The sequence below is a fragment of the Trichosurus vulpecula genome, chromosome 7 (genome assembly GCF_011100635.1).
Source record: "Trichosurus vulpecula isolate mTriVul1 chromosome 7, mTriVul1.pri, whole genome shotgun sequence".
NCBI lineage: Eukaryota > Metazoa > Chordata > Mammalia > Diprotodontia > Phalangeridae > Trichosurus > Trichosurus vulpecula.
In genome coordinates, this window is record NC_050579.1 from 86771303 (window position 1) to 86787551 (window position 16249).

The 16249-nt window shown below is 38.8% G+C and overlaps 1 protein-coding gene across 1 annotated transcript in view; it reads left to right on the top strand.

The window, feature by feature from the left end:
- The window catches only part of RNASET2 (ribonuclease T2), a 72691-nt gene that overhangs the window by 24849 nt on the left and 31593 nt on the right, over positions 1 to 16249 (top strand). Inside the window, exons 6-7 of the mRNA XM_036768214.1 lie at positions 1413 to 1473; positions 8893 to 8948. Coding sequence (XP_036624109.1) covers positions 1413 to 1473; positions 8893 to 8948 — 117 coding nt within the window. The remainder of the gene's footprint in view (positions 1 to 1412; positions 1474 to 8892; positions 8949 to 16249) is intronic.

A 16249-nucleotide genomic window follows, 5' to 3' on the forward strand; every position in this document is an offset into this window, starting at 1 on the left:
TATATACATGTATACAGACATACATATACACACACACAGACACACACACACACAGAGGATAGCCCTAAAGTCTCAGTACATTTTTAAGATATTAAAGCTTTGTCTATTTACAGCAGCCGGTATCACAGAAGACCTGAGCTCAAATCCAGCCTCAGAAACTTACCAGCTGGTAACCCCAGGCAAGACACTCAACCTCCGTCTTCCTCATTTTCCTCTACTATAAAATCAGAATCATGATAGCGGCTGCCTCTCAGGGTTGTTGTGACGATCAGACGAAATAATGCAAGCACAGTGCTTGGCATACAGTAGGTGCTATATAAATGATTATTTCCTCCCCCCTCCTTTAGTCTGTACAAAATGCTTTCCTCCCCAAAATGCCGTGAGATAAGTAGTGCAGGCATCATTCTACTCATGTTCAGGATGATAATAATGACTAACGTTTATATGTCATTTACTGTGTGTTGGGCGCTGTGCTAAGCACTTCACAATTATTGCCTCCTTTGATCTCACAACTGCCCTGGGAGGTAGGTGCTATCATTATTCCCATTTTACACATGAGGAAGCTGGGGCAAACAGAGGTTTAGGCGATTCGTCTAGGGGCACAGAGCTAGTAAATATCTGAGACTGGATTTGAACTCGGGTCTTCCTGACTCCAGGCACAACTCACTCTCCACTGTACCACTCAGCTTAGAGGTGTGAAGGGTTTTCAAACTCGTATGTGTTAGAAATGAATTTGAACTCAGTGAAACCAGGGCAGGAGCATTTCCCTTATATTTATTTTAAACCTCACAACTCAACTAGTTTATTCTTGTTGGATATCACCATCAGTTCCAACCTATAATTAATTTTCTCATAACACTTTAATTGTGAATCCTACACTTACTCATAATCTAATTATTTGAACAGCTGTTTATGGAGGAACTTGAAATGAGGATGAAGCTCAAAATTTTTAATGAAAACTGTGCATAGGGTTCTAAATTTCCCAGTTTGCCCCACACTATCTCAGTTTGACTTTTAATCCCAGTTCTACTGGTCACTGTTTCTCCATTATTTAGCTTTTTTTTTTAAAAAGAATATTACGATTTTTTTCCCTGGAATACGGACTTTTACTGTATGATCTGCTCCAGTCTCCATATCTGTAAAACAGGGCTTGAGGTATCTGTCAGGGAAACCTTGAGCATGAATAAAATGTTTGTTAAGTACCTAAAATGGTTCAAGAAAAAGGTGTTGTATAAATATGAACTATTTTAAATGTGTTTTTCATATTTCATTCCCAGCTTGCCTTAGTCACTGGTAACAAACTTTTTTTTTTTGGTTTGTTTTGGTTTTTGGATGAAAGCCATCATTTAGCCTCATGGCAGCTTTAAAATAAAAAAGAATTATTGAGAAATAAATTCCCTATCTTTTCATAGTGGCAACCATGAGTGGACCAAGCTGTTTATGGTGCAGCACTGGCCTACAACTGTGTGCAAGGTGAGTTTTTTTTGACCAGGTGAGCAAACCCACTCCTCTCCAATCATGTAATAAAATGTTGAAGTATTTACACAACTAGAATCATGGCTGATGTGGATACAGTTGGGCAGTTGGTTTTTTGGTCTCTCCTTACTACTATCCTACTTCTCTATCACATGGACTTGTTGTCTTGATACGGAATTACCCCAGGAAAGCTTTGTTCTCCCTTCACCTGTCATCCCCATTCATTGTAGGAAAAGAACCAAGGTATATACTCATACTTCCTCCCTTCACATTCTTTGTGGTTCACTCTTGGTACTACTACCTTTTCCATGAGGCACTCTCTGTGAATGAAAGTGAGAGGATGACCTTTCCCTATCCCTCATCCTTATTCTTGCTCATCCATCTTTCATTCATTCAGCGAACATTCATTAAGAACTGATTGTGTGTAAGGTATTGTGGTACTTATTAGAGGGATGTATGGATAGATTAGATAGGGGTCTTGCCCTCATGGAGCTTCCAGTCTAGTAGGGAAGTTAAGACTTGTAGGCGAAATTAATTCGAAATAGAATAATGATAAACTACAAGAGAAGTACAACCAAAAGATTATGAGAGTTAATGGGTGGCATAAATCAGCTCAGGAATGAAGGAATCAGGAAAGATCTCCTGAAGGTGAAATTTGAACCAACTCTTGGAAGGATGGTTTTAATTTCAGTAGTGGAAATAGGAAGAGAGGTATGCATCCCATACCTAGGGAACAATGTGAGGAAAAACCGAAATGGAAAGCAGGTGATGCTTGGGAGAGGATAAATAGTTTAGTTTGGCTGAGTCATAGCATACAGGTGAGGTTAGAGCAAGATTGAGTAGATCCTTTGATTGCCAAGTTGAGGGAACAGCATGATGTAGTAGAAAGAGCACTGGATGTAGAGTTAAAAGATGTAGGTTCAGATCCTGCCTCTAAGATTTACATAAGTACTGAAAAACCTTGCACGAGTCACTTCTCCTCTTCCTCCTGTATCAAAAGAGGTCATTGGACTAGGCGATCTCTAAGTCACTTCTAGTACTAAAATCCTGGACACTAAGACCTGAACTTTATTTAGTAGGCAGTATGATTATGACTGACATTTGTACGGAGCTTCCAGATTTTCAAAATGGGCTCATTTGAGTCTCACACTCTTTGAGATAAATACTGAAGACATTATCCCCATTTTACAGATGAGAGAACTGAAGATTAGAGAGTTTAAGTGGCTTGCCCATGGTTGTACATCTAGTAAGTCTTAGAGATAAGAAATGAACCCAGTTTTTCCTGACTATAGGTCCAACATTGTACTAGCTAGCTAGCCTATGCTGCCTTCACTAGAGATTTTTGAGTAGGGCAGTAACGTGATAAAAATATAAGTTCTAGGAAGATTGACGTAGCAGCTCTGGCTAGGTCGAAGTGTAGGGAGAGATGGTTTAGGAAGTTGTTGACAGTAGTCCATGTGAGAGATGGTTTGAGCCTAAGGGGGTTGGCGGTATTAGGAAGAAAAAAGGGAGGGGAATAGCCTAGATATATTCCAGTGATAGGATCAATAGGATTTTATAATACATTCCAAGCCAAGCAGTCATTTATTGAACCAGGTTTTGTATTAGGCATTAAGGATCCAAACAACTCCAGTGACAAAGTTGTTTAGATCATTGGTTTATGCTTTTTGGCTCCCAACCCACTATAAGTGCCAGAATAGCAGTCAGTAATACGAATTAAACTGTTGTGATATTAGCATTTGGCATTAGGAGGTAGGCGGGCAACAAGTATTTAGTAAGTGTAACCGGGGCTTCTTTCAGTGTTAATACTCTGTATAGCCTTCTCTGTTGTTGTTCATTCTTCATTCTTGAAGAGGACCAATGATGTCACAAGGGTGGTGTCTTGACTTCCTTGTGAATTGGATTTAAGTGAGGCAGAGCTAAGCATAGTTGTCAGTCTCACTATCTCCTCCAGAGTCATTGAAGTCCAGGGGCAAGACAAAAGTCAGGATGACTGGCGACAGCCCAGGATGCAGTGGATAACCTTGGCCTTTCTAAATTGTCAAAAAATTAAGCCTAAAAAAAGGCCTTTCTAAATTAAGAACAGTAGTCTTAAAAGCTGCAAATGAAAGTATTTTCTTCCTCAACAACATTACACATTGTAATGTTTGGATCTCTTCTTTGATGATATCACTCCCTACCTAACATTTTTTTTTTTAGTCCAAACTTGGGATTTCATTGTACTTAGCCCATAATAGGCACTTAAATGTTTGTTGATTGATTGAAGGGAACATCTGGTATAGAAACATCCTCTGCCAGTGCAGATCGGTAAGTGCTCTGTAATGGTTTTAGAGGCTTGTCTAATCACACAGTCGACATGTATTAAAGGCCAGCCTTAACTTAGGCCTTCCCACCACCAGGGCCAGCTCTCTGTCCACTGCACCTTATTGCTTCTCACCTTGTTTTATACTTGCCTATATACATCTAGGGGCAGCTATGTGGCACAATGGATAGAGTGTTGGACCTGGAGTCAGGAAGACTCATCTTCATGAGTTCAAATGTGGCCTCAGACACTAGCTGTGTGACCCTGAGCAAGTCACTTAACTGTTTGCCTCAGTTTCCTCATCTGTACAATGAGCTGGAGAAGGAAAGGATAAAGCACTCCAGGATCTTTTCCAAAAAAAACCCAAATGAGGTCGCAAAGACTTAGACATGACTGAAAATCAAATATGCATATTGAATTTTCCCCAATAGACTATAAGCTCAGTTACTTCAAAGACTGTCTTTTTTTATATTTGCATCCCTGGTGCCTAGCACAGTACCATTCACATGGTAAAAGATTATAAATGTTTGTGAGGTTTTTGGTTATTAGAAGTAAAGCCTTGGGGAATTTGCTATGTGCTTGGTTATGCCAAGTCTGGCTTTATGTTCAGTGTAAGGCCATATGTTCAGTGAGACATGTGTCTGATGGGCTGTGGGAGTTTTGTGGGCTAAGTGTAAAGATAATTAATTGAAGTGCTAGTGAGTAATAGCTTATTTGTCAGTGCACCTGGGTTGTGCATTAAAGCTTTAGAAATATATACATTTTAAAAACCAATTACAGGTAAAGTTCTACTGCAGGAATACAACTTCTAGGGAGCGTTCTGTATAACAGAGCTAATTCTGTGCCCCACCCATAGCTTATTGTTAACATTCTGGGCAGAAAGGTTTATTGTCTATATATAGATAATGTGTGACCTTGGGCAAGTAATTTAACTTCTCTGGATCTTGGTTCCCCTGCTGTAAAATAGAAGCATTGAACAAAGTGATTTCCATGTTCCCCTCCAGCTCCAACTCCTGTGGTAACAAGTGCTTTCTGTGATTTTCAGTCTCCAGGAAAAAGCCTTTAATTTGTGGTGTTGGTATTATTCCTGGGAAGTTGGGGCACAGCTGAACTGCAGCTAAATTTCTCATTAGACTTTGGTCCTGCCGTCCAATAGTAATTACCCTCAATTTCCCTCTTCTCAAATCTAATAAAGGCCACCAAAAGGGAAATTAGAAACCTATTGCATTAAAAAAAAGAGAGAGAGAGAGAACATGGCGCTCAGGAGAAAAAGGGAGGGGTCATGAAGCTCTTCTTCTGTCCCTACTGAGATCATAGCTCTACCTTTCCCATTGTTTCACTGCAGGTAGTTGGATGGCTTAATCAACAAATACTTGTTAAGTGCCTCCTATGCTCCAGGTAAAGCTAAAAATAAAAGAGTGCCTACCCTCAAGGAGTTTGCATTCTATGAGGGCATCAATATATGCGCAATTAAGTAAATACAGACTAAGTAAATATAAATAAGGGGGGTTAAGCACTAGCCATGGGGTATCAGGAAAGACATAAGTAGGATGCAGTGCTTGAGCTGAGCTAGGGATTCTAAGACAGAGAAGTGCATTCCCAGTAAGGAGGTTACTATCCTATGCAAAGGCCAATTTGGTGATACTATACAACGTATGAAGGGGAGTAATGTGTGTTATGTCTAGAAAGGTATGCTAGAGCTGGCTTGAGAAGAGATTTAGATATCAAGACTAGAAGTTTACATTTGATCTGGAAATAATAGGGAGCCACTGAAGATTATTGTGGGGGGAGGGAGAGAAGAGAGGGTAAAATGATCAGATTTGTGCTTTAGGAATAAGTGAATAAATGAGAAAAGCATTTTTGACATCTTTACACTGTGCATAAAAGGAGAAAAGCGAGACGGTGCCTGCTCTCAAGGAGCTCACATTCTAATAAGGGAAGAAAGTACACATGAAAGGTTTTAGCTACGACTTACTTTGGTGACTATGTAGAGTATGGATTGGAAGAAACTAGATGTAGGGAGACTAATTAGGAGGTTATTGTAGTAATCCAGTATTGCAGTAGGGTAGCAGCAGTGTGAAATAGAGACTGAGAGATGGATGTGGAGATAGAACTGACTGGAATTGGCCACTAAGTGGATGTGGGTCCAGAGAAGTAAAAAGGAATCTGGGGTGTTCTAGGAAATGAAGAGTCAAAGATGTTCCCTAGTTGGGGAATTTGGGAGACTGGAAGGATAGTGGTGCCCTTGACAGAAAAAAGGATGTTAGCAAGGTGTCTTGGCTTACAGTGAATTGGGCCCAGAACTGCATAGGAAAAGGAAATAGGGCTAGATTATGTTTGGGAAACTATGTAGCACTTTCCATGACCCTAAATTTTTCTTTGAAATAAAAACTTAATAGTTTTAACATCGGTGTCCTGGTGATGCTACGCATGCATGAAAAAAAAGTATCAGTGTCTCCAGGGAATCAAAATTACAGGTCACCCAGTGGTCAATGGGAGAGACTCATGGTTGATGTAAAAAGCCTGCAGTGTATTGCCAATGACTGGCCACATAAAGCAGCATGAAATGTGTCATCAAAGACATATATTGAACAAAAAAGGAAATGGGCCAGTCATTCAGCAAAAGTGAAGGAAAACAGATAGCTATCATGCTGCCTTGGTTCCCATATAATGTCGAGAGTGAGATGAAGGCTTGTCACCCAGTGAATGGACCCCTGGTAGAGGATTTACATGAAGGCATAGAGAAGACTTATATCCCTTACTGGAATAAAGTATACAATTTTAGACACAGAATGGGTCTTAGAGGACATCCTGTTTAGCCTCTTTATTTTATAACTAGGGAAATTGGGGTCCAGAGAAGAAAAATGACTATTCTGCGGCTATACAAATAGTTATTTAAATACATACATACATACATATGTATATGTATACGTATACGTATATACACATACATTTATAAATATGTGTATATAAATGTGAGCGTATAAAAATCTCAGACTTTAAGGCTTAAAAATGAAATAGCCAATAAAAAAATAACCTCCATTTCCTCAAGTTCCTCTCATTAAGATACAGCTCAGGAATCATCTTCTACACAAAACCTTTCCTGATCTCAACTACTTGCACATTTATTTATTAACTTTATGCTGTTTATATTTTATATATGCTCGTCTCCCCCATTAAAATTTAAGCTTCTTTTGTGTAGGGATTGTTTCATCCTTTAAATACTTGTCTGTCCAGTGCCTAGTAGAGTGTCTGGCACATAGTAGGCATTCATACAACAAATATCAATAAATATTTGTTAATCTATCAGTTAATTGGGGATTTTATACGTTTGTGTGTGTGTGTGTATGTATCTGTAGCCATATCTTTATCTGGATTATCCTTACCGCTGCATACTGTTGTCTAATCCACAGGCTTGTCCATCCACTGCATTTTCATTGTGTGGATGGTTGAGCAGAACTCTTTTGAATAATTGATTCTAGATGTCATTTAGGAAGTTCTGTAGTGCACAATGCAGTAAGTAGTGTCATTCTCAAATAGGAGCACCTAAAGGAATAGAGGGGAATTCTCTTCAACTTGCCACTGGACATCTTGTATGCCAGGAGTGCACACTTTGGGCAAGCATCTGCTTTCCTGTTTTATGCCGTATTCAATTTTAATAATCAGAGGGTGACTGAACAAAATCACCTTTCAAGGAATCTCCTATGCTTTTAACATGGGCATGTTATACTTCATTCAGTTGTCTTTAAATTGAAGTGGCATTTTGCTCTACTGAGCGAATCCTATGATCTAATAAAGTTCCATGAAGACCTAACTACAAAGTTGTTACATCTTTAGACATAGAGACATGTGGCAGTAATTATTTTTTACTTTTATCATTAATACCAATACTGTACCATTCTGTATTAGTCTGACATGGCTCTTGTTAGCTATATCATTTGGATCCACCTGATAACTAAACTGATCTGGATTCAATCTTTTTTTCTTTTCATGCATTTATTTTTCATAGTATGGCAGTGCGATTACCTATAAGAAGTATAAGCAATTCCCTCAGTGACTTGAATTCACTATTCCCCTGACAGAGAGTATAAACAAACTATTATCCAAATTGTTACAATTCTAATTTGTAGTCTTATTTTTCAGGCTTACTATATTGAAATGTTATTTCCTTACCCTCCGGGAATGTTGCTATGTTGAATTCATTGTAGCACAACAGTGGAGATTAAATATTTTAAAATATGTGTGCGTATATAAATATGATATATTTGCATGCATATTATTTATACACGTTGTATGTGTTATACCGACAGCGAGCAAGACACACCCACAAGAGTTTAAGTTTTAATTGGAGAAGTTTATTAGCCGGCGACTGTTTGGGGAAATAGAGTCTCCCAAATCAAAACGGCCCCGTTTGAAGAGAAAGGGTAGTTTATATAGGGAATACAGGTTCAGTGGCTAATTATCTCTTGAAGTTTACATATGTTATTTTGCAGACTCAGCAAGCCTGTGTTATTTCACTTTTTATGACCATGATACAATAGAGGAACCTTCTGCATAGATTGTAAATACAACGTATCAGATAGCTGACAAAGTGTCAACTGGAATTACAACCCAGGATCTCTGTATCCAACTTGCCATAACTCTTGAAGCAAGGAAGGCTCAAGATAAGGCAAAAGTCATATAATTCAAGATAACGTCTAGGGCCAGGGCTTCCATCCTTAATGGCCATGGACAGACCGAGGGATGTTCCAGCTCAGTCTGTTGACATAAGATAGAGACATCTCTGAGCCCACTCAGCCAGAGGAAGATAGTTAGGCATTAGACTCTTTCCTGGTAATTAGCTTACATTCCTTAGAAGAGTCTTAGGGGCCCAGACCCCTTGCCAAATGGCAGGAACTCAGTCTGTTTTTTATATGCAGACTGGAGTTTGCAGTTAGGGGCTGGGGGCAGGGTTTTTAGCAATAGCTGGCTACTCAGGTATCACAAGTGTATAATATATTATATGTATGTATGTGTGTGTATACTTTGATTTTTGTTCTATGTTGGAGGAAAAGCAAGACTATGGAATGTATTTAAAGAAATTATCAAGTCTTTTTTTGTTTATCCCCCCTTAGGAAATTGAAAATGACTGCAGAGATCCCCCTGATTACTGGACAATACATGGACTATGGTAAGAATTTTAACCAACTAACATTTAGATTTATAAATAAGCTTAGCATGACTACGTTGAAACTCCAATCCCAATATTTATGCTTGTTAATTTTGGTTAGGGTGAATATGTTCAGTTTGTAAGTTGATTGAACTTAGTCTTTCTATCCCATCACTGATTCTGTTGCTTTTGGTCTAGGTTAGACTTGATGAAGTAAATACAGACATTTGAAATGTGAGTTTGGACATGTAGTCCTACTCTGTGACCCATGAGTAAATCAATTGCGCATCCCTGATAAGTTATTTAGGCTCCTTATCTCAGAACTATATTGTATCCCAGGAATGACCAGGTACAACCCCTTATGTGAAGCATGACACCTTTCTATAATATCCATAACAGGTGACAGTGTCAGGACATACTTTCTAAGGCAGTCTGCTGCATTTTTGGATAGTTATTGTTAGGAAGTTGTATATATTGAACAGAAGTCTGTCTCTGTGTAGATTAAATCCATTGCTTTTTTTTTTCATTCTTGAAAACGTTCTACTGAACACTGACCTCTGTGGTGGAGCAGAACAAATTCTTTTACTTTTTCATGCTTTTTACTTTTTTAGGGGGCCATCTCCAGTCGTCTTGATCTTTATCTTGCCACTGGACTCAGATGGCTATGGAGGAGAGAGTGAAGCTGGTGACTTTGTTTTTGTTTTTAAAAATTTTTTTAATTAAATTTTTAAAATTAATTTTTAATTTTCAACATTCACTTTTATAAGATTTTGAGTTCTAAATTTTTCTCCCTCCCCAAGACAGCATGCAATCTGATGTAGGCTATACGTGTTTTATTATATTATTATATTATATTAAGTATATTTCCACATTAGTCATATTGTGAAAGAAGAATCAGAACAAAAGGAAAAACCATGATAAAGGAGAAAAAAGAAAATGCTTTGATCTGCATTCAGATTCCATAGTTCTTTCTCTGGATGTGGATACCATTTTCCATTGTGAGTCTTTTGGAATTGTCTTAGTTCGTTGCATTACTGACAAGAGCTAAGTCTATCAGAATTGGTTATCATACAATGTGGTTGTTACTATATGTACAGTGTTCTCCTGGTTCTGCTCACTTCACTTACCCATCAGTTCATGTGAGTCTTTCCAGGGTCTTCTGAAGTCTTCCTGCTCATCATTTCTTATGGAACAATTCTATTCCATTACATTCGTATATCACAACTTGTTCACCTATTTCCCAGCTGATGGGCGTCCCATCAATTTCCAATTCTTTGCCACCACGAAAAGAGCTGCTATCAATATTTTTGTATATGTGGGTTCTTTTCCCTTTTTTTTTTTATCTCTTTGGGATAGAGACCTAGTAGTGGTATTGCTGGATCAAAGCGTATGCATAGTTTTATAGCCCTTTGGGCACAGTTCCAAATTGCTCTCAAAGCTAGTGACTTTGCACAGCTCTACCTCACTTCAGTCCAATTCACCTGCAAGTCAAGACATCACCTTCCTTGATATCATTGGTCCTCTTTAAGAATGAAGGGCAAACAACAACAAGAAGATGTCCCTTTTAAAAAATTGAAGACAAAGATTATAGACCCTGAAAGTCATCTTTTCTCTAGGTTAAAAATCTCTATTTCAAATGATCATTACATGGCAAAGATTTTAATTCCTCACCTCCTCTGGACATGTTCTAGCCTGCAGTATTTTTTCCAAGATGTAGCATTCAGAATTGATAACACTCCAGCTGTAATCTGACAAGGGAAATGTACAATTGAATTCTCATCTCCTTTTATCTTAACACCGTACTTGATTAATGTAGCCTAACATTGCTGTGGGCAGTTAGGTGGCCCAATGGATAGAGAGCTGAGCCTAAAGTCAGGAAGACTCAGGTTTGTGAGTTCAAATTTGGCTTCAGACACTTACTAGCTGTGTGACCCTGGACAAGTCACTTAACCGTGTTGGCTTCAGTTTGTTCATCTGTAAAACAAGCTGGAGAAAGAAATGGTAAATGAGTTCACATTTGACCTTAGGTACTTAGTAGCTGTGTGACCTTGGGCAAGCTAATTTTTCATAATGATTGGTATTTTTTCTTGATTTATTCATTTCCCCAACTTAAATTCCTGAACTGGGACTTTGCATTATGAATGGGCTTCACCCCTCTGGCTGAGCTGTTGAGTGAAGGGGGAGCTGTTGGCTCTTCATTGTCTTGCCCTGGGTCCCCTAGCTTCCTGTGCTTAATTCCACCTCTGAGGGTTAGCCAGCCCTCCTACCCCATGGATCTTTGAAGTTCAGAGCATTGTATCTTTAGGGCCTTCGCTGGCATCTCAGTATATAGTGTTAGGGACCCTGGAGTCCCTAGGCACTTGGGCTGTCTTAGTTAGGGTGCTGTTCTGGTCTGTGCTACTCCCCAGGGCTTCCAAAGTACCCATCCTGGGGCTTTCTGACCTCCTTCAGTCTTTCTCAAAGGAGTCCTCCACTCTTGTTATCTCTTGACACACAGTCTTTCATGTGCTCTGGCCTGTCACTGGTCACATTGGGAGGGTAATGTTTTTGCTGACTTTTGCTTTTCCTGTTGTCTTTCCACCACCCCTTCTGGTCTTCTGGCTGACTCCTTATGTGGTTTTGGGGCAGAAGAAATCACTTGCCATAGTTTCTCATTGGATTTCTTGACCGTTACTCAGTCTGGTCCAAATTTCAGTGTTTCTTGCTGGAGTACATATGGGGGAACCATGTGATCTGCCTCCATTCAGATGGCCGTCTTTGGGAAGTATCCCAGCTGTTGTTGGTTCTCTATTCATTCCCTTTCTATTCACAGAGCCATTCTATTTCAGACCCTCATTCCCTCTTTCAGCTACAGGTAGCTAAGTGGAGCAATTCATAGAGTCCTGGGCCTGGAGAGAGGAGGATCTGATACACTGTAGTGTCAGATACTTACTATGTATTACCCTGGGCAAGTCACTTAATCTCTGTTTGCCTCAGTTTCCTCGACTGTAATATGAGGATAATAACAGCATCTACTTCACAGGTTGTTGGTAAGGACCAAATGATGTGATATTTAATATTTGTAAAGTGCTTAGCACAATTCCTGACGTAGGTGCTATATAAATGCTTATTCCCTTCCCCATTCCCCTCTCTTTCCTGAACTATTACAGACAGCAGCTTTCTTATTGATGTCTGGATTCTAATTTCCTTCTCAGTCCATCCTTTACATAGTTCCCGATGTGATTTTCCTAAAGCATAGTCCTTACCAAGGCTCCCTCTTGCATCCAGGACAAATTATCAGTTCATGTACTAGACTTTTAAAACCCTCACCAGTATGGCCCCAGACTACCTTTGTGGGCTTATTGCACATTCTTGTCCTTCAGGCACCCTGCATTCCAGCCAGGGTGTCCAGCTTGTTGTCCCCTCTACAGGACCTTGAATCCCCTGTGGTCATGTCTTTGCAGAGGCATCTCCAGTACCTGGCAGAGATCCTGATAAATAGGCATAGGGATACAGATTGCACCTGTGACTTCATGGAAATAGGAATGTGTAGATGAGATGCAAGTGAGCACCTTTTCTGCAATGTAGGTGCTTGATAAATGCCTGCGAAAGAATCGATGAATCACAAATAAACAAATATCCCGCCTTCTGTCACCCATGGGCTCCTTGAGTCCTCAGAGATGATAGTTATAAATTTAGGGCTGGGAGGGACCTTAAAGGCCATCTAATCCAACCTATTCATTTTACAGTCGAGGAAACTTGAGTCTCAGAGAGGTTTGATTGATTTCCCCAGAGTCATACAGGTTAAATGACAGAGACAGTCTTTAGAGACATGGCTTCTGGCTCCAAATCCTGGTGCTGCCATATCCACTAGGCCACGATGGGTTAGCGATCGTATTTGCAAGTTCTTTCAGGGAATAGAATTCATTCGGGCCAGGAGGCTTGAACCTATTTGAAAGAGCTATTACTCACCTACCTTAGTTATGCCTAAACCATGTTTTTGTTGTGCTTATTTTAGTCTGAAGGTTAGTTTCCTTTTCAGAGAACGTGGTAGCAAAATAGTTTGAGTAGTTGTGCTTTCCTTCCATAATTAATTATTATGTCATGAGTCCCCAGCTTAATGGTTCTGGCCTTTCCTTTTGCTTCTTACTCTAAACTTTGCTAAAGAAAAGGCTCACATTTTCTTAGGATCTTAGATTTAGAGTTAGAAGGAACCTGGGAGTTATTCAGCCATTCCACAGTTGTTGAACATTTGGGAGTTTTTCGGTAATAAAGTTGCTGTCTTGAAACATGAAAAATAATATATTTTTCTTTTGGATAATATCCTTTGAGGATATCAATCTTTAGCATTTTTTGTAAGGTTTAATCCTTGATAATATCCTTTAAGGACATTAATCTTTAGCATTTTTGTAAGGTTTATCCCTTCTAAGCTTTAACCTTTCTGACATCATTCTTAAAGTTATATGCCACTCTTTTTCTTTCTTAGACATATGTACTCTCAATTTTTTGCTTGTATGTGCATGTGAGTGTGTGTGCTTTAATCTGACTTTGTTGAATTCTCTTTATTTTTTAAAATTTTAATATTTTATTTTTTGCCAATTACATGTAAGAAATTTTGATCTTTTTTGGGGGCAGGGTGGAGCGTGGGGGAGGCAATGGGGGTGAGGTCAGTTGTTCAGGTTCACACAGCTAGTAAGAAGCTGAAGCTGGATTTGAACTCAGGTCCTCCTCCTGATTCCAGGGCTGGTGCTCTATCCATTATTATCCATTGTGCCACCTAACTGTCCTTTTGACCTTTTTTTTTTTTTGTAACAATTTTGAGTTCCAAATTTTCTCCTATCCTTCCTCCCCTCTTCCATCATTGAGAAGGAAAGCAGTTTGATAAAGGTTATAACATGGGCATTCATGCAAAACATATTTCCATATTAGTCATGTGAAAGTAAACACTGACAAAAAACCCCAAGAAAAATAAAGTAAAAAAAAAAACCCAGTATGTGTCGATCTGCATTTGGATTTCATCAGTTCTTTCTCTGAAGTTGGTTAGCATTTTTCATTTATAGGTCCCTCAGAATTGTCTTAGATCTTTATGTTTCCGGGAATAGCTAAGTCATTCACAGTGAATCATTGTATAGTATTTCTGTTACTGTATACAATGTTCTCCTGGTTCTATTCACTTCATTTTGCATCAGTTCATATAAGTCTTTCCAGGTTTTTCTGAAAGCATCTTGTACTCATCGTTTCTTATAGAGCAACAGTTTTCCGTCAGAATCCGATGCCACAATTTGTTCATCTATTCTCCAATTTTATGGGTGGATTCTTTTTAGATATGTTCATCTTTCCTTGCTCATTGGTACCATTTATAATTTTGTTAGTGGAATTTCATTCTTGAGAGCTTTTTATCCATCTTGAACCGTGTTTCCTCTTGGTAATAATGGTAGCCTACAGTATGGAACATCCTGTAGTTGTAAAGTGCTTTGTACCCATGATCTCACATGATCTTTATAAAAACCCTTTGAAGAAGGAAGTGTTAGTGTTATAACCCTCATTTTACAGAAGAAGACACAGAAGTTACTAGAGGTCAAGCCTGGTAAATTGAGGAAGTGGCACTTGAAACCAAATCTTCAGGTTCAAATTCATTTTGTTTTCTACTATATCACCTCCCTTTGACTACTCAGGCCATGTGTTTATAGCTATTTTCTTTTATGGATTTGTTGAAACTTGTTTTTCTTTATTCTAGGGTACATATCTGACTAGCTTCGCCATCCTCTGTGTATCATAAACAGTAAGGTGGCATTCAGTTTTTCTCAACTTACCCTTTCACTTCCCCTTCATTAGCTAGTTCCTTCATTTTCATCACAGTTATTTCTGGAGGAACCAGATCCCTTTTTTTATTTCCTTTGCCTTCTGAGAAGTGAAAATGTAAGTATGCCAAGAATTTATCAGATACTCTGTTTTCGTTGGAATGAAAATTCCACCAGATGTCCAAGTTGTTATCTTCAGTCTCTACTGTATTTTGACTCTTAGTTTTATAATCTGTATCAGAGACATCACCTGTTTCCTCCATCTGGGAGGGTGATTTCTAGTATGCTTCTACAGATATTTCACTTATTTCTCCAGCCTTTCATCCTCCCCTACCTACATGTTCTTCCCCTTGTTTCTTTTCTTAGGATCAATAGATTCTACACAGGGCTATATCTTCTTGACTTTTCTGTGTTCTCTTATCCCCCTTTTACTATAATGTTTCTTTTGAATAAAAGCTACCATTGTTCTATTAGAACTGTGAGTTCTATCCCCATGATGCGATAGTAGGATTTCCCACCTTGCCTTAAAGTGCCCAGTTCATACTATTTATTACTCATACCGTCACACACTGCTATTTATGCAGCTCAGTCACACAATTGAAAGGGACTCTAGAGATAAGATCATGGAATCTGGAGCTGGATGTTTTTTTGTGGCATGGGCACTATTTTGTATTGTGGCAGACTGAGGGAGCCCAGGATCCCTTCTCAGAATGATGGACATTAAAGTTACTATTTTATTGTTATAAACTAATTATTACAAATTAATATAATCATATTATTATTGACATATAAAGATATTATTTTTCCTCTGCCTAAGTTCATGGAACCTCGAGTCAATCCATGGACTCCAGGGGTCCACACATGCCCAGGTTAGGAAACCCTGATCTAATTAATAAGGCACTTTATTATAGGGAAAACTTGTGAGACTCAGGAAAATTGAATTCTGCTCCTGGCTGGATTTGTGACTTTAGACAAGTCATTTAACCAATTTGGGCTTCAATTTCCCCATCTACTAAATGGGAAGGCTAGTTCTCATACTCATCGTTTCTTATAGAGCGGTAGTTTTCCGTCAAAATCCGATGCCACAATCTGTTCATCCATTCTCCAATTTTATGGGTGGATTCTTTTTAGATATGTCCATCTTTCCTTGCTCATTGGTACCATTTATAATTTTGTTAGTGGAATTTCATTCTTGAGAGCTTTATATCCATCTTGAACTGTGTTTCCTCTTGGTAATGATGGTGGCCTACAGTATGGAGCATCCTATAGTTGTAAAGTGCTTTGTACCCATGATCTCACATGATCTGTATACAAACCCTTTGAAGAAGGAAGTGTTAGTGTTATAACCCTCATTTTACAGAAGAGGACACAGAAGTTACTAGAGGTCAAGCCTGGTAAATTGAGGAAGTGGCACTTGAAACCAAATCTTCAGGTTCAAATTCATTTTGTTTTCTACTATATCACCTCCCTTTGACTACTCAGGCCATGTGTTTATAGCTATTTTCTTTTATGGATTTGTTGAAACTTGTTTTTCTTTATTCT